This window comes from Propithecus coquereli, unplaced genomic scaffold, assembly GCF_000956105.1.
Source record: "Propithecus coquereli isolate 6110/MARCELLA unplaced genomic scaffold, Pcoq_1.0 Scaffold73, whole genome shotgun sequence".
Taxonomy (NCBI): Eukaryota; Metazoa; Chordata; class Mammalia; order Primates; family Indriidae; genus Propithecus; species Propithecus coquereli.
The window spans coordinates 5,568,697-5,590,426 of NW_012153396.1; the positions used below are offsets into that span (position 1 = coordinate 5,568,697).

The following is a 21,730-nucleotide window of genomic DNA, read 5'->3' on the forward strand; positions in this document are numbered from 1 at the left end:
CACTGCAGGCTCTAGCCAGACTGAACTGCTTACTGGATGCTTTTAAGCTGTCACTTCTTCACCTTTGTGCCTTTGTATCGCTCTCTTACTCTCCACCTGCTATAAGAAGCATATGTGTAGTGGGTAAGAGCAGGCAGTATATTTAAACACTTTTGTTTCAATCTTTAAAATGCTCTGTTTTATATAGGTTCAAATCTTGGTTCTGCCACTTCCTAATTGTTTTATTTGGGCAAGTTATGGACACTTCTGAGCCTCAATTTTCTCATTGGGAAAATAGGGATAGTAAAAATCAGTTCACGGGTTTGCTGTGAGGAGTTATTGAAATACTACTTGTGTTGAGCTTAGCACCATGCCTGGCACACCCATAATACCTGTTCTATAAATGGGAGCTGCTGCTACTGCTTCTGCTGTTACTCTTTTCTAGTGTTCTCTGTCTAATTCTCCCAAATTGTGACATTGTGCAGGAAAGTAAAAATCGTCATAACGTAAAAATATTCACTAGTGCGCTTGCTGTTTATATGACTAGCCCTGACTCATACATCCCTCCCAGCATCCTGTGACTAATTCCTGCCCATCTCGATATCATTGGTCTCCCTTTTTCAGTAGGATTGTCCAGTGTTATTACTATCCAACAGTACAATGCAAATACGATGCAAAGCAATTGTAGAATAAAACTGTAAACTTTGCAAAAAGTGTCAGATACCATGAAGTCAATACAAGTTATATTAGAAAAATGCTGGAATCATACACAAAAGCCATGATAAATCAAGATCTAGTGGAAAAAGAGAAAACTGAACAAGTATAAGTATAGGCACTTCACAAAAGAATGTTTTTAGTATCAATGGATTAAGAGGGGATTTGGGAGAAATTAATGAAGATTTGAATATTTATGTTAAAAGAAATCTTTTAAAAATACTTGGTTGTAGTACTTAAAAAAAACAAAAAGCATTAATCATAAAAGAAATTATGGGTAAATCTTACTACATTAAAATTAAGAGTGTCTACTCCTTAAGAGAAATCATAATGAAAGTAAGGCATAAACTTTATATATTTTTGTATGTCCAGAGTATAGAAATAATTACAAATCAAGAAAAAGATAACTCAGTAGAAAAATAGGAAAACAATACATGTGAATAGGCATTTCTCAGAAGAGGAAACACAAATGGTGAATAAACCTTAAAAATAAACAAGGCTCAACTTTATTTATAAGTAGGGAAATGAAATACATGATCACATTGAGACACAATCTTACTCTTCCTAGAGGACAAAAGTTAAGATGTCTGTATTAGTTATCTATTGCTCTATTACGAATTATCACAAATTTAGTAGCTTGAAATAGCACACATTATCTCATAACTTCAGTGGTTCAGGAGTCTGGGTATGGCTTAACTGCTGGGTCCTTTGCTTAGGAATGCCCGACAATACAAAGCAATGACAAGAATGCAGATCAATGGGAATTTTCATAAGCACTTTGGGGAGAACATGCGCAAGAATGTTCACAGCAACATTGTTCATCAAAACAAAACCCCAAATATGCACCGACAATAGAATGGGTAAATTGAGGAATTATTACCCAGTAGAATATCAGATCAACTACATGGATGGAAAAACACAATAACCATAAGATTTACGGTTCAATAAATCTTAGAACCATGATGTTGAAGAGAACAAGCAAGTCAAAGAACACTACATATGCTCGGATATATTTTTATAAAGCTCAAAACAAAACAAAACTGAGTAACAGATATAAGATAAAACTATATAAAAAATCAAGGCAATGATAATAACAGGGTCCAGAATGGTGCTTACCTTGGATGAGGGTGGCAGGTGTGTAGGTGCAGGAATGGGGTGAAGAGGGGGGTACACATACTGATACCATTCTATTTCATAAGTTGGGTGATGTGTTCATCATGAATATTTATTATTATACTGTATATATGTTCTAAACATTCTTTTGTGTGATTGTTACATAATAAAAAATTAAGAAAATGTTGTACTGCAGAAGTCAGCTATATGAAGGAAGTCAAATTATACTATAATATACTGTTATCAGTTATGTCCAAAAATTCCAATCATTTTACTTGAGGTTAATTGATTATTTGTTTTTTCCAATAAGTAGTACATTATTATAATTAAAATGTAAATTTTGTTAGTTATAAGACAAAAAGACTTTTTATGACTTTTGGATCAATTTTTCAAGGAAAAAAATCTCATTGAAATTTTTTATTGGCCATGCGCAGTGGTTCACGCCTGTAATCCTAGCACTCTAGGAGGCCGAGGAGGGAGGATCGCTTGAGGTCAGGAATTCAAGACCAGCTTGAGCAAGAGCGAGACCCTGTCTCTACTAAAAATAGAAAAAATTAGCTGTACATGGTGGCTCTTGCCTGTAGTCCTAGCTATGTGGGAGGCTGAGGCAGGAGGATGGCTTGAGCCCAGGTATGTGAGGTTGCTGTGAGCTAGGCTGACACCATGGCACACTAGCCTGGGTGACAGAGTGAGACTCTGTCTTAAAAAAAAAAAGGAAATTTTTTATTACTCATTATGAAGATTAGATGCCCTTTTATTTTTTAAAAAGATGCTTATATTTTCAAAGAAAAATGTCAGTAGCCAATTGGATACTTATTCTTCAACTCCAATTCTGTTTTCTTTAGACTGAGAAGCGACTCACTGATTTACTACTTTAAACAACTCGTGTTTTTCCCCTCTAAGTATTTACCATTTATTCATGTTGTCCCTTCCCAAGGAGGTTGCCCCAGCACGTATCTACAGGCCCTTGCTTTCTTTTGCCACAAAATGCAAAACACAATTCCATTGTGTATCTGAAGGCTCCATTCACCAAGAATAGGAAAAAACAATCTTTGGAATAGCCAATGAAGTTGAATTAAAAAAATCCACACAAACACGGTTTGGTTGGGGCAGGAATCCACTCCTATGTTCCTGGTATGCATCCATAAATCTTTGTAATTCATCCTCCCTGTCCTATCCATGCTATGATTTGAATCCAGTGATCCTGCCCCAGGGACTGGGATCTAGTTAGCCCTCTCCAATTCAAAGCTTTATAATCAAAAAAACCAAAAAAGAGAAGGCAAAATATTAGAAACTATAATCAAAAAAGTTTTCTGGGGAATGATGAGTTACGTCTATCATCATTTTAACAGATACAAATTGATAACTATCAAATTCCCCCCCAAAAAATTCTCCATGGTGTTCAGATAAATTTTAGAAACTTAATCATTATATAGATGGCGAATATCATTTTATATGGATTATCTTCAAGTGGCTTTGTCTATTAAATTTGTCCTTTGATGGTGAAGACTTTTTCAGATCCATGAACACAAATATTATTACTTCTACTACTTCTCCCACCAAGATCCATCTGAAATGTTTTCCTTTCTGTGGCCCACCAAATGGGTATCCTCTCTACTTTTGAACCTACCCATACACTGCACACTTCTCCTAGCACCTTACTTTGTCTTGTTTTATAATGACTTAGTTATTTGTTTTTCCTGAACTGGATAGTAAACTCCTTGAAATTTTGGACTTTACTTATCTTTGCATGAATCTAGCATGATCATGTGTATAGTGCTTTTGCTAGATAAGTACTTAGTCGAGTTGAATTTCTCTGGACCTGTTTCATTAATGGCTTTAAGGGAAGTCCACACTATCATGATCAAGTATGTGCAAATTCTTCACATACATTAAATTGCTAGATAAGATGCAAAGGTAAAACAAGCAAACAGCCTTGGTAACAAAGCTAAGGCTAGTCTAGGGAATCATATACACTTTGTACCAAATTTCACATACATATATTTGCATTTTGGAAATAAAATCCCTTGTAAAAAGATCTCTCAAGAAAGTTTGTGTTGCTTATATCAGAAAGAGCCAGAAGCATTTTTCCTATTGTTGCAAAAATGGTGAAGGTTAGCGCATGCAAATTTCTCATATGCCTCATAAAACATTTACTCATCTGCATCCGAAGCCAAGAACCACTGTGTAACCAGCTAGCTCCCTGCTCATAAGGAGCTCGGCTGTGTAATTCTGTTTCATTCCCAATTCCAGCATCTCCCATCCTCTCCAGGGGGCTTTACTGCTTCATGACATCATAAACAAGATGGGTCCAGAGTTGAGTTTAGCTGACATCTTCGTTATAAAGACAATAAACAAGAAAGCCCCAAGGTATTAGCCATTATTTTTTCCTTTTCTAAAGCTAGATAGAAATGTAATGTTTATAGAGTTTCTAATTTATTTTCCTACTAATGAAAACAGGCATTTCCAGATAAATTAGGCAGTGTTCTGGAGTTGCGTTTATACAGAGAAGGAAGCAGTTTTGCTTAGAGTTTTAAATGTGGCTTTAATCTTTTGTTAAGAATTATGGATGGAGGTGGGGGGATGGAAAAAGGACTGAGAGCTAAGCTAAGAGGCAAAAATATATTGCTTTTGTTTTTATTCTGGAAAGGAGTTATGTGTGCAATTAGGATTTCTGTGTTTAGGGAGGCTGTTTAAAAGGTACACACATTATTTAGTTGAGGAATGTGGTTTAAGAGCTATGATTGACACCCAGGCTAGTGTGTCATGGTGTCAGCCTAGCTCATAGCAACCTCACATTCCCGGTCTCAAGACATCCTCCTGCCTCAGCCTCCCACATAGCTGGGACTACAGGCAAGAGCCACCATGTCCAGCTAATTTTTTCTATTTTTAGTAGAGACAGGGTCTTGCTCTTGCTAAAGCTGGTCTTGAATTCCTGACCTCAAGGAAGCTATGCCACACATATTCATATGTGTAGGTATGTCATGCATATGCAAGTAGTGTTTCCACAGCCAATTAATCCGGATACATTTACAAGTCTTAGGAATTAAAAGAAATATTTGAAACTGCTTGAACTATCAGAAAACCTCCATAAATATTTAACTAAGAAATCAAGGTTGTATATCAAGTGATTTCCTGAGTTGTACACAATATAGACAATGAAAAAATAAAGCTCAAAGTAATGAAGTGCAGAGCACACCAGCTCAGTAAGGTGAATTATGCAAGTTCTGCTAACTGGAAGATGTTATCAAATGGTCTAATTCAAGCAAAAGTTCTCAACACAAATATATCTGTACCTCTATTGATGAATACTACTAAAATACAATGGGTATAGTTTGCCGATAATGTAATTGCAATCAACAAAATTATTGAGCACCTAGAATGAATAGTGCACACCAGTAGGTATGAGGTATACAGAGAGATCCATCGTGGTTCTGGCCTTAAAGGCTCATAGTTTGATTGGAGAGAAGGTATTGATTCACAAAGATAAAATACTGTAGGTGGCAACACAGATGATGTCTGTTGACATTTTGAAAAAGAGATTTTCTGTACGTTCTGTCAAGTAGGTTCTCTCAGAAGTACGGTTATGGGATTTAAAAAAAATCAACCTTATCTTGAACCCACTGGGGGAGGCTAGAGTGAAGGCAGAATGGTATCTCTTTCCTTGGAGCTCCTGGTACTTAAGCATCTGAGTGGTGGCTCTTGCCCTGGTAGGTGTAGATAAGTGTCTACAAAGATAAATCTTTGGTCTGGAAGAAAGCTGCCAGTTTCACGTGAGTCAGCTTGTTCACAGAGTGAGGTGATTATTCCCAACTCGCGCCCAAGCAAATTGATGACTCCAGGGTGAGCAGAATCAATGCACTGGCATTTGCCAAACACAGATTCAGATGCAAACAGAATAAATTAGTTCCTCTCAGTCAGTTATCATTTCGAGTAGATGAGCTGAGGAAGAAGGGGTTCTAAGGAGCACATCGAATGTGAACCACCTTCTGTTTTCAGCTGAAGATGCAAAGCAAAAGATAGAGAACATAAACAGGCAGAGATTATAAAACTGTAGCCCGGTGGGGAAAGGAGTTCTGTGAGCAGCTCGATTTCTTCCTCTGAATTGTACCCGGAATAGCACCAACTCTTATTTGCATAGATTGTTCAGAATGTCGTCGGAGTTTCCAATATGGAATTACAGACTGTCACCACATAATGACAACATTATTTGAAGCTAATACTGTAATTAATTTCTTACCACTATACACAGGTGATATTGACAATCAGATGTGCTGTTACCTATCATAACTTGGCAGAGACTCTTGCAGCAAAAGAATCCATAATCATTTCTGACAATCTGTCCAACTGAGAGAATAGGATGTCTAAGAAGAGAGTATCATTTCAAGGATGGACATAGTATGGTTAGTGCTCTCGAGACATGCTCAGCCAAAGACAAAGCTAGTCTCTTGGTATTAACAGTCTAGCTTTATTCCAGTATAGTTATTCATAAAATAATTTAAAGAGTGAGGTATGCCACAAAGTAATATTGATGTACATTGTGAACAAACTCTAAATATATAAAGAAATGCCAACCAGAAGATGCAATCTTTTGTTGGTGGGGAAATAATAAACTCTTTATGATTTTCTTATGATGTTTCATTGACATATGGTGTTTCTAACCAAGTGACAAATTAATTGACTAGGTTTAAAGAGAAATGGATGTGGCTTAATGAAGAAGGACAGGACATGTATTATAAGGCAGCTGGTTCTGCCACTGCTGGCTTATGGAGACAATATACATTGGACAGCTAATGAGTCTCTGTTGCATAAGATAGATTCTCTTTATAATAGAATTGTACGCTTTGTCTCTAAATGGGGCTATTATACACACCATTGCACAATGTTTGAAGAGCTTGGTTGGCCCTTGTAGAGGGTTAGGAGGGAAATAAATTGGAAGACAATTGTACTTAAGACCTTCAATCAATCAAACACTTCATATTTATCTAAATTACTAGCACGTTCTTCCAAAATACGAATCGGTATGATGCACATGGCTAGAATGTTAATGTCGACTAGACTTCACTTTGGCTTTATCAGTCAGGTTTTCCACTGTGAGCACAGACTGACATGAATGCGTGTTGAAGCCTGGCGACCCATTCCAACCGCTACTCCTCATCCCCTTTGGCCCTGCTCTCCCTGCATTCCACTGTCTTAGTCCCTGAAGTTTCGTTTGGTATTTCTTCCACCCACCATGAACACATGGGCATCACTTGTCCTGGGTTATCTCAGTCCAGAACTTTTTGACTTTGAATACTCAGACAGCTTTAACGGTAATGGATTCAGTTTCTTCACCTTCCTCCATACTCGTGAGCCTCATTATTTGGTCGCTTATTTATTTTTTGACTGCTCAGTTATTTATTTACTAGATTTATTTATTAAATGCTCATTTGTTTATTAGAATAAATCCAATTTAATTAATGTTAAAGCCTTGAAACAAAAACTGGAAGTGATAGAAGAAGACAGGTTAAATGTCATCATTCACCCTGTGCCAACAGACTGTACTTCCTGCTGGAGGACCTGGGCAGTGCTCATTCAGGTGGTGCAGGTGAGCAGCTGGAGGAGTGGAGTTATCATGCTCCTACTTGTAATACCCTCTAACCTGGCTTTGAACCTAATTCTGTCTTCTGGCTTGATTCTTCTATTGACGTGATCACGTAGTCTTTGGGAATTTTGTAGCTCAACTTGATCCAGATCTTTTCAAGGTGATCACATGTCTTCAAGCCCCAGAGGAAGTTTTGCACAGGAAAAGTGATTCTTGGGTATACCGTAACTAGGTTTTTGACTTTTGGAGGGAGTTTGGAGACACCATTAATTCCTGTTGATCTTGGGATTCTCATCTATGTGGTGAGGTAACAGTATTTGCTTCTTCCAAACTTTCTTCCCTGTGTCTCTAGCCTCCCAATCTACCAAGAGTAATTGAAAAGAATTACACCTGTGAAAACATTCCAAGATTCTTGAAGTAAGATGGTCTTTTCAGTTTAAGACATTGTTATATACCAAAGCGGATTTTTTTCTCTCTTCGTCATTGCAGGGTTTTTTACTTTTCAAGTCTATCCATATTCTGGTTTTGAAAAAGATGAGCCGAAAGAAGTGGACAAAACAGTTTCATGGGCTTCTCCACGTATTTATTACCTCTCCAAATTGAATCTTGAAGCCTTGTCAGAAGTGTTATTTTTCCAACAGAGCAGGCGTTAAGTGGCTATAGAAAATAAACTCACCTCCTGATATCTTTCTCTTTGCTTGCTACATCCATTTACTGCGAAGATTATATTGTAAGGTGTGACAGGTGTACAGCAAGGGAAAATCACCACTTTGTAATTCTATTTGTTCAACTTTTCTTCTTTAGTGTAGGCTTTGGAGTTTCCTTGTCATTTCTGGAATCATTTCTTAAATGATGAGTATTATTTTTTATGTTTTCTTTTCCAGAAGCTTATTCCATCCAACTAATGTTTAAGTTGCATACACTCTTCTCTAAGTAGAGCTATGTTATTTGTAATAAAGTTTCTACTAATTTGTCCAGGGAAAAAGAAAACCTAAAACAAATGGTGACAATGACTAGTTAACGAATTTTCTTTCACCTATTTTTGAATGACTTTTATGTTCTCTGGAAAAAGCAGATTATTTGATGACCATGCTAAGAATACTTAGCTCTAGGTTAAAAATTAGTTTCCATTTGACTGGATGTTTTCTTTAATGAGAAGGCTTGTACTTATCATATTTTTTCTTTGACATAATTACTTTAAGGAAATAAATATGTACAGAGACTAATGAGCAGACACACTAGTCTTTATCAATGTTCGTTCAAATTATCACAGTTTAGAGGCATGGGAATCTAGAATTGAGATGCTTTAGAAATAAATCTTTGTTCATGTGTAATATCTTTAGTTCAAGGATCTGAAAACATGTTACAAACAATTAAACTCTAAGATACAAATGGGAATTCCAAATTGTTTACTGTTTAAATTAAGTTACAGAATTATGCTTTGCTTTGTGTTCCTAGGAAATCCCTTCTTTTAGGTCTACAGATCTGCATCTCCTAGTTGTCCTGGATTTTTACCTATTCCCTCAAACGATTTCCAGATCTCTTTTCTTCCCATGCCAACATTTTGGTTAAAAGATTCACTTTCCTTGTTTTCTTCTGATTTGTTCTTCAACCTGTGTGACTTTCGGGTCCCAAATGTCACTGCAACCTTTCTGACTAAGGTCAGCGGTGACGCCCTAACAACTCACCCCACAGGCTGTTTGCAGTCCTTCTCCTCTTTCTCCCCTTTACCTCACTTGACATCACTCACTGCTCAGGTCATCCCTCCCTTTTTAAACGTCTGCCTTTTCTTGGCTTTGGGGATGTTGCATTGCTTCCCCTCATTCTTCTCCTCTGGTCTTTCTTCCTTAGCTGCCCCTGTGTTCTTGTTCCCTGTAGATCTAGTTGTGCTGACTTAACTTGCCCTTTGCTTCTCAACTCTGGGCCCATATTGTCAACTCCTCTCCTAGACACCCCGCAGGGCTCAAGCTCAATGTGGCCTAATGCACGGATCTGCAGTCACATATCTGTTTCCCAACACCTGCTCCTCTTCTAGCCTCCCCTGTCTCCAATAGTCTCACCCCTCCGCCCCCGGCTTCCCACCTTAGATGCTTTGGTGTCATCTCAGCTCCTCCCTCTTCCTTCCTCACTGGTCTGATTGTTCACCAAATCCCACTGGTTCTACCTTGGAGCTGTCTTCCCCTCTGCCCACCTTCCATCCCAAGGTGCTCTCTTCCTTTTCTGCTCGTACTGGTGCCGGGCAGTCTCCTTGTTCGGTACTCTGCTTTGCTCCTGGAGTTCTTCCTCCAAAGACAAACCCAGGCGTGGTTCATCCCTGGCCCCCAACTGCCCAAAAGATGTGGCCCCCAACCAGATCCTGTGTGACACAAGTTACCACTGCACTTGCTGCTCCCTCCCATCCCTGAACCTTGGCCTAACAAGCTCTTTTCTCTCCCTGCTTGGGGGGAGACTCCTACTCATTCCTGCAGGGGCAATTCAAATGGCATTTTTGTGACACCTCCCCCAACTCCTCGAACCAGAGTTAGGCACTCCCTGCTTTCACCAGTGACAACACTGTGTGGCGATCTTCCGTCACTGCTCTTGTCTCACAGTCGTGGATCATATGAGCAGGTAGAGAGGGACTTTCTCTTACTCACTGTCTTATCGTTTGTATCCAAATGCTGGGCACGTCCTAGGCCTGTGGTGGTCTGTGGTCTGACGCGTGCCTGGGCGGATCTGTGAGCACGTGTGGTCATTCCGGAGCTGTGCAGTAGCGCGGGCCACTCCCAAATGACCCGGGCCGTCCTGTGAAAGGCACTTTGCTTGTTCTCATGGGCTGTTTCCCTCTGCTCACGGGGATGCTCTCCACCAGGAAAAGGAGAAACTCTACGTGGAACTCAAGCACGTCTTGGCCCGGCAGCCTGGGCCCGAGGCTGCGGAACAGCTGCAGATCTACCGCCACACGCTGCGGGAGAAGACCAAGCAGCTCAAGGTGGGTGGTCACCTCGGCTCTTTCCTGCTCCAAGGGCAGCCACGCCCTGGGGAACACGTCTGGACAAGTCCACAGCCTCCGCACGAGGAGCCAGTTTCCCAAATGCCACACTCTCCCGAGCTCAGCTTTCTCAGGGCTGAGAAAGTCCCAGGGGAGCCGGGCAACCCTCTCTCCTCCTGGACAGCACCACCCTCCACTTCCAGGGGGGCAGGCGAGCAAGGGAGGAGAGGCCTGGGGAGAAGCTCAAGGCAATGAGATGGAAAGGTGGGGACAGGGCTCGGATGGGTGATCTCGAGATGACTTAGGGGACCTGGAGGGTGAGGGGGAGCAGAGGAAACAGTCTAACACCATCGCCCAGCTGAAGCAGACCGCTATGCCCGGCAGGATGCTGCTATTCCACCCCATTGGAGATAAATGTCCACAGAGCTCCGGCCACTGCCCAGCCCCGAGGGCTTTGCTTCATGACCAACTGTCTAATCAGCAGCCATGAAACGGAAATAAAATCAGGCCAGAATTTTGTTAGCATAATTCCCTTTTAAGTCACATGGGAACCTCAGTCGGGGAGACAGAGTGTTTTACTTCTCTATGTGCCTTTTTAAAGTTTTCTTAAAAAAGTGTGTTCACACTATATTTTGAGCTTTACCTCCTAAGCAAGTACTTAGATATTCTTGGCATGTCGGGGAAAGTTTTCCACACACATCCTCGGGATGAAGCACGTGCCAGCTGAATTCTGGCACTTACCTGCCCAACGAGCGTAATAATCGTTGCCTTTCTGCTTGGGGTAAAATAGATGCCACCCTACTAGAATGGCAGTAGCCCTTTCGAAAATAGGACATTGTAAGATTGCCTCCTTTTACTTAAAAAGGGCAGATGAGACAGAAGTCTAATTAGAGCGTTAACTGTCAACTTGTCACTCTGAATGTCCATTCCACATGAGTATCCTGAGACATAAAGCATAATCTTTTATTTTTGTTCCTTAAAATAACTGAATATTTCAAACAAAGTAAAAAATTAGTTTCTTGATTTCTCAGGGGTAGTTATAGATTAGAACAGCACGTGTCTGTCTTACCCACACTAAGCCCCGGATTGCCTGACATGGCTCGTAAGGAGCCTTTTGTTACTTTCACCCTTTCTCTCAGGAAATCCAGGTATTTTGCTCCGAATGAGATGTGACACCTCGTGGAAGAGGTTCAGAGATAGGTGGTGCCGAGCATGTCCGCCAGTCCGTCTTCATCATCTGGACTCTTTTAGGAAATTCCACATTTATATTTAGAAACAGGGTCTTTGTTTCTAAGAGTTTAACTATTGAGACAGATTTTCTTCTAACATGAAAATCACATGCATCAGCACACGATAGCTGGGTCAGATTCATTTTCTCAGAATCATTTCATTAAGGGGAATGGGTTCAGAAGCAGATGAACCCTAGAAAGATGAAGATCTCCCTTTTATGCAAATCTTTAAAGTAGAGAGCAACAGGATAAAACTAAATGGAATGTATTGTATGCCCCTTGGAACAGCAGCCTTCCTTTCCTCCTTTTGGTCTTGCCGGGGAGCACAGCCTGGCTTTGGCATGCTCTGTGTCCTCTCAGATGGGTGGCTTCCCACTCTTATTGTTCAGCCTGAGGCTGGTGGCATCTATTGAACGCAGCCTCGGAAAGAGGCTGATAACTTCTTTTGACAGCCCCTTACGTGCATTAGACTCTGTGCACGTGTCTCAGCTCCCTGCTTCTTAGAGGTAAGTGTCCCAGTGCTGGGACAAAGGGAGAGCCTGTGAATAGTCCCAAAGAACACGGCATTTAGCAGAACAACCACCTTGGAAAACACATAAATTGAACGCTTAGTTAGTTAGCAGGGGTGGCAGGATGATTTCAGAATAATTTTTACCACCATCCTCAGATGAATCACATTCCCTAGTGATGTTTCTCTTGAATTTTTTTTTAAAGGCTTTCAAGCAATTTTAGACTGTGAGTCTGGGAGTTTTTCTGTCTCTATTCACCATACTCCTTGAAGCACATTACACCATTCATCTGCGAGCCTGTTTGAATATTGCTGGATAGTTCTCCTTTTAAGCAGGGGAATGATGTTTTGTTTGTCACTTGATTATGTGTCTGCAGCCCTTAGCCAGGTTTTCACCCAGGGGTGGACCTAGAGCTGGTGGAAGCGCACCGATTAATTGTTAAACCTGGGCATTGTCTTGTACCTCTAGCTCACTGAGGTAAATGGTAGCAGATTAAAAGATGTTTTTCTCAGAACAGGATATTATCTCACTTTTGTTAATGCTGCTTTATTTGCCATGTTAGGTTTTGTCTTCGGAACTGAATATGTATGAATCACAGAGCCAAGAATATAAGTACGAGATTGAGACACTTACCAATGAACTGCTGAATTTGAAGAAGAAATACCTTGCTCAGAAACGTAAAGAACAAATTCAGAAGTAAGAATGGGTCAAATGTTCTAATTTTGTTGTGCCTACTATCTGCTCATAAGAAATATTTGGTGAACAGTCACAGAGTTGCAAATTTCACTGGGGTAAACTAAGTCACATGGTGAACAAGTGACATACTATAGATCACTAACTGGGTATGTGTTAGAGCAAGATCAGTGTCTCATCTGTTACTGAGGCCCCTCCCTAGTACCCTGATAGGGACCCAGTAATTTCTGCTCTTTGGTGGGTCTAACCTGGAGCAGAGGAAATATAGTGTGATTTTTCCATTCTCATGGTTTGGAGATAATCATGCCAAAACTGTGTTTGCAAATGAGGTTCAAAATCAGCCTGGTACAGTCAGAAGCACGTTCACATTTAAAACCACATGTACTTTTGCTAAGAGGGTGAAGCTTGGTAAAGGTGTTCTTTCTAAAAATGCAGCTCTACCACTGTAATTCACCTATGTTTTAGATAAACTATCTCTGAACCATCTTTTATGTCTAGTAACTGACTTCAGCACCTACTATGTCTGTGTGAGCTATTACTTTTCTAGGAGACAATAATGCAGATGTGAGGTTAACGTTTTGGGGTTCAGGATGCCTGCATGCTGAAGAGTAGATGTTCCCTTCACATTGTTGGTATCATTTGCCCGATCCCAGGGTAAGAGTGGGGGCCAGATGAATCAGTAGATTTGTAACGGGTTTGGCTGTGTGGCATTGCCAAAATCATCCAGTTAATTCTGTAGTGACTCACCTTATGGGATGAAAGTCACGTTTGGCATTTATCCACATGGACATTTCAGGGAGAGGGTGAAATGTGGTTTGAGTGCATTTGCCTGTGATTCGTTAGTGGCAAACAGCTATATAAAGTAACTGGATGCAGATTCATTTGCCAGTAAAAATGTGCCCTTCCTGTAAATCAGAATATGGCCCCAGGTTTAGGTGCCAGTTCCTTGGTAGAGTAAAATACTGCCATAATTTAGATAAGTCTGTCTTAATGTGTAGGTCTAGTGAGATTTACTCAACATGCAGGTTCCCAGGCCCCATTTCCAGATATTTGGATTCCGTAAGCTCTGGATGGGCCTCAGAAATCTGCAATTTAACAAGCCCCTCAGATGACTTTCATGCACACTGAAGTTTGAGAACCACTAACATTAACAGTATGAATTAAATGAATGTTGCAGTGGAAACACTATAGATTTCGTTTAGGATATAAGGTTGTGCTCATAAAATGTCCACGTGGCTGGTTTCCACGTGAGGCAGTTGTCTGGCTCAGTGGTCTCCAAGCTTTCGGATTGCCCACCCTCAGCAGTAAAACATTTTTGAACTTTCAGCCTCCCCCCGTAAGTGTGCATATTTTTAAAATAAAAGTGTTACTGTAGAAGAGTTTTAGATTTACCATCCAATGTATTTTAATTTATAAATCACATGCAGATACCATTGTCAGTTTGTAACTATTAGTAAAGCGTAATTTTTGATTTTTCAAGATAAAAGTATAAATAGAATCTCTGGTATCTTCTTTCTACCCCCAGTGGATCATCTCTTTCATCTTTTAGAGTTCATGTTCTCCATTTTGAGACCAGTGGTTGAGTTTACACAGTTACAAACAGCTTGCTTGGCTAAGCAGTTAATTGTCTCTCTAGAGCTGATGAAGTTTCCCGCCTTGGCCCTGGGGTTTGGCCAAGGCTTTGCCCTTACTGCCCACTGGTCCCCTGCCCCAGTGGTTTGCTGGACACAGAGAACATGATGGGCTTCCCCTCACTGGCTCAGCTCAGCTCAATGGCCCATCCACCAGCACTGTGCTGCCCCAGGCATGGGCCGCTTGTGGCTATTTAAATTTAAATGAATTTATAATGAAATCAAATTAAAAATGCAGTTCCTCAGTTTCACTAGCTACCTTCATAGCCACACGTGGCTGGTGGCTGGATCTAGGGCTCTTCAGCACCATGGACAGTTCTGTTGGACAGGGCTGTTCTAGAATCTTTGCCTTTGCCTGTCCTCGTCCTGTCTTCACGTGCTCATTGCTTGTAGCCACTCTGACTGGTTAGGGTTTCACTGGTGGGTCCATCTATTTGGGGATCAATAAACGGGTAGACAGAGAGAGGAGTTCGTAGGAACAGCAAGACAGACTAAAGTGCTGAAGAAAAATATGCAGAGGCAGGAACAAAAGTGCTGAGAAGTTTTGACTGGAAGGAAGCAGGCTGAGGGAGTCATTATACCAGTCTATAAATACACCAAAAAGATAATATAACGGAGACGGTATTCCCATTAGTCAGCTTAGACCAAGCCAGAAGCATTAAGCTTAAGCTCCTTCAGAAAGGAAAATTCAGGTTATTTAAGGCAAGAGAGGGCAGGGGCTGGGGCGGTGGGGGCGCTGCTGCCTCTGACACCAGACAAGTTGCCAAAACGCAGGAAGGAGTCCTCTTTGCTGAATCCACTCAAGGCTAAGGCTTTTGTCCTATTTATGGAGGATGGTTTTTTACAATAATGAGATCAATGCTGCTAAGAGACAGCTGGGTTGATTAACCAATCCGCTACAGGTTCTCTCCAAGTGCAATAATTTAGAATAATCTCTGTGGATGTCCTCCCTATACATGTCCTTTATCAAATAGCAACTCATGTCATTTTTACATGTTTGCCTTCTTTTGTTTCTCTCAAACACCCTTCTCATCACACTCTGATCCTGGTTTGCACCCCCACCTACCCCTGACTCCCCCCAAACCACCAGACTGGTCTAGAGCTTGCAGTGCCGGTCAGATTCTTTTCCAGAAGGCAGAATTCATTCCCGTAGGGTAAATCATTCATAGTTGTCCAATATAATTGGTTTTGGTCTTAGCAGTTTGCTTAATTTTTATTAACAGGGATTCCATAGATGTTTTCTGTAATAGCAGTCCCCAACATTTTCGTCACCAGGGACCGGTTTCATGGAAGACAATTTTTCCATGGACCAGGGGTTGGAATGGTTTCAGGATGATTCAAACACATTACATTTATTGTGCAGTCAAACCTCTCTGCTGATGATCATCTGCATTTGCAGCCACTCCCCAGCGCTAGCGTCACCACCTCAGATCATCAGGCATTAGATTCTCATAAGGAGCACGCGACCTAGATCCCTCGCACGTGCAGTTTACAGTAGGATTCGCGCTCCTATGAGAATCTAATGCTGCCACTGATCTGATAGGAGGCGGACTTCAGGTGGTGATGCCAGCGATGGGGAGCATCTATGAATACAGGTGAAGGTTTGCTTGCTCCCCCACTGCTCACCTCCTGCTGTGTGGCCCAGTTCCTAACAAGCCACAGACTGGTATCAGTCCACAGCCCGGGGTTTGGGGACAACAGTTCTATAAGACCCCTAATTATACAATAGATAACTTGTGTACATTACTTCTGTAGGAATCCTGAATGTGTGTGTGTGTGTGTGTGTGTGTATTTAAAGGAGATCTATATAGAAGATACATTGTAGATTTTAGGGTAGAACTCCCTTTTTTGCTATCTTGTTATTACTATCTTGTTAATCTTCCCCAGCTTTTATTGTGTCTTGAACTATTTCTAGTAATAATGGTTGCTTGCGTAGAGTCATAGGAAAATTTTGTTTTATAAATGTCTAAGTTTGATGATGATATCTTGTGTGTAGTAAATATTTATTAAGTTTCCACCAGACTTTGGAATATAAAAACTGATAAATGATGCATTAGTCATTATAATTGAGCCGAGAGAGAGTCTTCTGACTGATCTTTGGAGCTAAACAAATGTTTTTTAAAACAGGAAGATGATTACAAGTCAGAAGTCACCAAATCCACAGTGTTTGACTTATAATGAGGTCTTCTGTCCATACTGAGATCAGCATTAGGAGAGTACATTTCACATTTAATTGTCTTCCCTGAATTTTCTGTGTTATCAGCGAACACCTAATTAGATTTAAACAACCACCTTGTCTAAAACTAGAAGGTTTAATCAAAATAGTTTTCAGTGGCTAACACACCCTAGGAACAACAAACATCAAACTTAGAAGACTAAAAAGATGTTAGGGAAGCTAACTTTAAACTTCTCTCTTACAGAAACAAGGACAGAATACCCATGGATAGCACCTTCTCAATGGCCAAACCAACTGGCCCTCGTTTTACTGGCGGTGGATTCCCTCTAAAGTCATCCAAGGTGAATGCCTAACTTGAAGCTGGGATCCAGCTGGATAGCTCCTGAAATTTGCTTTGGAATATTTTGGAGGAATCTCAAATCCCTTGGATCATAGAGTCAGGTGCTCAGATTCCAGGATGGAAAGACATACAGAACTATCATAGTCATGTACATATAGGAGTGATAATGTTTTACGTGGTCTACATTGATATTAACAGATTGTCAATCTATCTGTTCAATCAGGCTGACTCATTGCATGAAGCAGATCATTTGCTACTACCACATTGATTGATCTGAAATGTACCAGATCTAGATATGCCATGTGGATGAAGCTTTGGATCTTAACTTCTCTATTGTAGACATTGATGCCCCTGAAGGTTTTATATTTAAAAAAAATTTTTTTGAAACGCGATGCATTCCCTCTCGCTTTATTAATAAGAATCTATTTTAATTATTCCTCATTAACATGTCATTGCAAGAGATGAGAAAGAAGGACAAACTCTCAAGAATTTAAAAAGTGTTTTGAGAATGATTTCTACGTGCAATTTCTTTTCAGGCCTGGCATAGGAAAATCTATTCCAAAGAGACATACTAATAAATACTTCATCATAAAAAATAAAAAAGAACCTTTGTAGAGATTTTGATCTTTGCTTTGGTAGAGTATGCAATTAAAGTTTAAAACTACTGTGAGAAATGTTTAACAATGAGGATTTGATTCAGGGGAACCTAGGCTGTAAAATGAGGGATTTGGGCTGGTACCCTCCACAGGACTATTCTTTGTAGACCTCATGCTTGAGGACAGAGTTACATAGCACAGGGATCCTTCTGGCTCCTAGGCTGCGGGCCAGCGTCTTGAGCCATTGAATCCATTGTGTTTTCTTTTTGTTAAAGGCACAATTATTTGGGTGTCAGTTCAAAGTTTCCTCATTAAGAGTGTTCATTCAGTAATACTGTGTGAGGATACTCTGGCCACCTCTGTCACAATAACTTGACCTCTGGAATTTTTTAAATGATTGAGGAGTAAGTAGCTCAGGGATGAATACGCACGATGCAAGTGGATCGTTAGAACCTTCCATTTGTGCTCAGGGACCAAGAGTCCTGTTGCGAAGAGCAGGAGTGTTAATGACCCGAGATGCTTGTTCAGACTAGACGTGGAGGTGGCACTTCAGAGGGAGCTTCTGGATGTCCTGTGCCCCTTCAGTTCTCTACATGCCAGTCTCCTCCGTTAGATGAGGTTCTCCAGAAGCAGACCAAAGACACTGATGTCCATGAAAGTGATTATTACAAAGTGATCCTGGGGAAACCAGTAAGAAGGTGGAGAAGTGAGACAGGGAAGGGACGTGAAGGAGGCCAAGCATGGGTGCAAGGTCAAGTGGAGTTCCATGATGGGAGACTTGCCTCCACCTGCAGGGAGCTCTGGAGATGACGCAATCACACCACTAGGGTGCGGGAGCTGGGTGTTTATTTCCCCTGTGCTGTCAGTAACTGGCCAAGGACTGCTCTAGAGGGACCCTGCTGGTTCTCCCTGCCTGCAGGCAAAGCAGGGTCTGGCAGCTTGGTTGACGGCAGCCCCCAGACCAAGAGACTGCAGGTGCTGACGGTTGGAAGGGAACATGGTTAAGGGCTCAGCAGGAAATGGGTCGGGCGGTGTCATCCTCTGCTTCTCTTGAGTGGGCCCAGTGAGAGAACTCTCAGGTGGAAAGCAACATGCAGTGTAGCTGATAATATTGTGAGGAGGTGTGATCATCAGCTCTTTGGGCACCATACAAGGATACGGAGGATGGAAATGTACCCTAGAGAGTTTACCAAGAGTGCTTTGAACTTAAAGAATCATAGTGGAGCCATTTCCATTTTTGAAAATCTCTGACTATCTCTTGCCCCAGAGACAACCGTATTCTGTTTAGACGAAAGATTTTTACTGGTTAGATAGGGCAGTTATGACACATATACAACCCTGGAGATCTTCCCATTCGTCCAGAGACGTTTTGAAGTATAGCCATAGCCAACTTCATTCCGAGTCATTGGGTGGCTTCATAAGAGGTTGACTCCTCTAGGGGAACAAGGTCCATGATCCTCGATCTATCTCAGTATGACAAAGACTCCAGAGACAGAAGCTGGGTTCAAATCCTGGCTCATCATAACAGTGGATTGTTTTGAGGATTAAAGGAACTAATGCATGTAAGCTTAGAACACTGTCAGGCACATAGTAATGGTTCGGTAAACATCTGCCATCATCATTATTATTATTATTACATAGGAGATACCTAATGTTTTGGAATTAGAGAAGAAAAGTTGTTCCACAATACAACTATAAAGGTGATTCTGATTCTCATAGAGGATGGATGACATTAAAATGTCTGGATGAAGCTGGATTTAGTCATGTATTTTAAAATTGACTATCTTGCAGAAATGCCACATCGTGTGGCTTGTGAAAACTTCTGTATATGTTTCTTATAGTTGTGATCTGGGGACAAGTGGACCCTTCACCTTCAAAGTCTGAGCTTTCAGTCTTCCTCTGTTCACTGGAGAGGAAGACCCTGGTGGTCTCTGGCTTCCTGTTTCTGTGTGTGTAACGGAGCAGGGTGGTCAGGCGCTGCTGATGACAGAGGTCCCATGAGCCCAGGTGGAAGAGGGCTCAGGAGCTGACGCTCTATGAGACTCAGTACTTGTGTTCAGGTGGAGGAGGAGCGAATTAGGCTGGAAAAGGTGGAAGATACCGCCACCGCCTCTCATTTACTGCACATCCCGACAGCCCAGGGTATTATAAGCAATAACTATTTAGGTGCAAGTGTTACCACTGTAGCCACAGCACAAAAATGAGCTGTTAAACACACTGAGATTTGCAAATCATTAAAGATAACTGTGAACTCACAGTGGGCTGAGGTGATTTTAAAATCACAAATTTGAGCTGCTCTGTAAAGCAACATTAGGAGGTTGTACAGTAGCATAATTTTACCCTGGGGTTTTCGGAGTTTCAGAAAGAGTCCTGTGGCTAAACCATCCGTTGACTCCCGACTGGGCTGATGGGGAGCTGGTGTGGTTGCTCTGTTAATAGAGAGACATGATAAAGGGCACTCCCTGGTCATTATTTGCTGCTAATGGCTTCTCAGTGCCTGCTCTTGTAGCCAGGTTATTATTGTGCTTACCTCTGAAGAATCGCTCAGAGCAAAGGTTTGTTGCTGTGATAAGCCGTAGAGATGGTGGTAGTCATGCTAGCAAGAGACAGCAGCAACTCTTCTTGTCACGGGCTGCAATTTTGCCATAAAAATTTATCTAGGGTTGATAATTATCATTTGATTCCCTGACTTGTTCAGACAGATTCTGAAGTTTGACCTAGACCAAGTTACCCACAGGAAAATACTGAATAATGAATTTTGAGCACTATGGCATTTGGGAGCCTAGACAATTTGAGGAAAGAAACGATCTCTTTCTTACATGTAATCAATTATATAGAGATCTAGCTGGGATAGGAGCAAAGGGAAGGTGTTTTAAAATATTAAAATGGTAAAATAATTTAAAAATATATCTCACTATTTTCTTTGTAGTAGATGGAAAATATTTTTTATAGCATTATCCATTTTTAGCTTCTAATTCAATGCTGTTTTAGTATACCATTTCTCATATCTATTATTTAAAAGTTCCATTAGGGTTTTTAGATCCATTAGAATTTTATAACAGTATGAACTGTGATATCAACAGGGTACCATTTTTCTTTTTTATAATTAAAAATAGATTTTTCTTGTTTCAAAGTACCTGATTGTTATAGAAAATTTAAGAATACAGACAAGCAAAAAGAAGAAAAAGGACACCAATAATCCCACTACCCACTGATAACTATTGTTTTCCTGGGCTATCACTCACCTCACTCACGTGGGTTGGCCGTACCGATTATTCACACCCACCATTTGTTCTGATTGGTTAGTGCTGGTGTTTTCCAGTTGTTAAATATTTTTAATATCACCTTTGAAACATTACTGTTTTATAATTTTGTATGTATCTTCTGGATCTTTAAAATAAGTATATACTATATTTATACTGTATATATGATATATATATACGCACAATATATATACTATATATATGTATATATTTTCTTTCTAAAAGAAAGAAGAGAGAGACATATTTTCTTTCTAAAATCAACTTAGAGATATAATTTAAATATAAAAAGCACGTATTTTAAGTGCACTGTGGGTAAGTTTTGACAAATGCATGTGCTCAAGTAACCACTGCCACAGTCACCACTCTTCAAAAATGCCCTTACGCCCTCTGACAAGTCAATATCCCCAGCCCTCATCCAGCCCAAGCGACCATGGGTCTGTTTTGCACTGTTGTAGATTAGTTTTATCTTTCTTAGAATTTCATATACGTGGAATCATATACTATACAAACTCTTCGTGCCTGGCTTTTTTTTAAAAAAATGTGGTACAATGTTTTTTGAGATTCATCTATGTTGTTGAGTGGTCAGTAATTCATTCATTTCCATTGCAGAGCAATATTCCATTACATGGAAAAACATAATTTGTCTATTTTACCTGTTGACGGGAATTCAAGTTGTTTCCAGTTTTTAGCTCTTATGAATAAAGTTGCTATAAACATGCATGTGCAAGTCTTTATGTGAACATACGTTATCATTTCTCTTGGGTAAATACTGAGGAATGGAACTGCTGCATGAAAGGGTAAGTGCACATTTAACTTGATACGAAATTGCCAAACTGTTTTTCTGATTGTACCATTTTACATTTCTACCAACAGTGTGTGTGGGCTTCAGTTGCTCCATATCCTTTTCAATATTTGGTATCATCAGTATTTTT

At 40.5% G+C, this 21,730-nt stretch overlaps 1 protein-coding gene across 1 annotated transcript in view; it reads left to right on the forward strand.

Annotated features, from left to right (window-relative positions):
* The window catches only part of CFAP58 (cilia and flagella associated protein 58), a 92,046-nt gene extending 75,094 nt beyond the window's left edge, over nucleotides 1-16,952 (forward strand). Inside the window, exons 16-18 of the mRNA XM_012661641.1 lie at nucleotides 10,242-10,361; nucleotides 12,662-12,795; nucleotides 16,844-16,952. Of these exons, the coding sequence (XP_012517095.1) occupies nucleotides 10,242-10,361; nucleotides 12,662-12,795; nucleotides 16,844-16,952 (363 nt within the window). The remainder of the gene's footprint in view (nucleotides 1-10,241; nucleotides 10,362-12,661; nucleotides 12,796-16,843) is intronic.
* The last annotated feature ends 4,778 nt before the right edge of the window (nucleotides 16,953-21,730 follow it).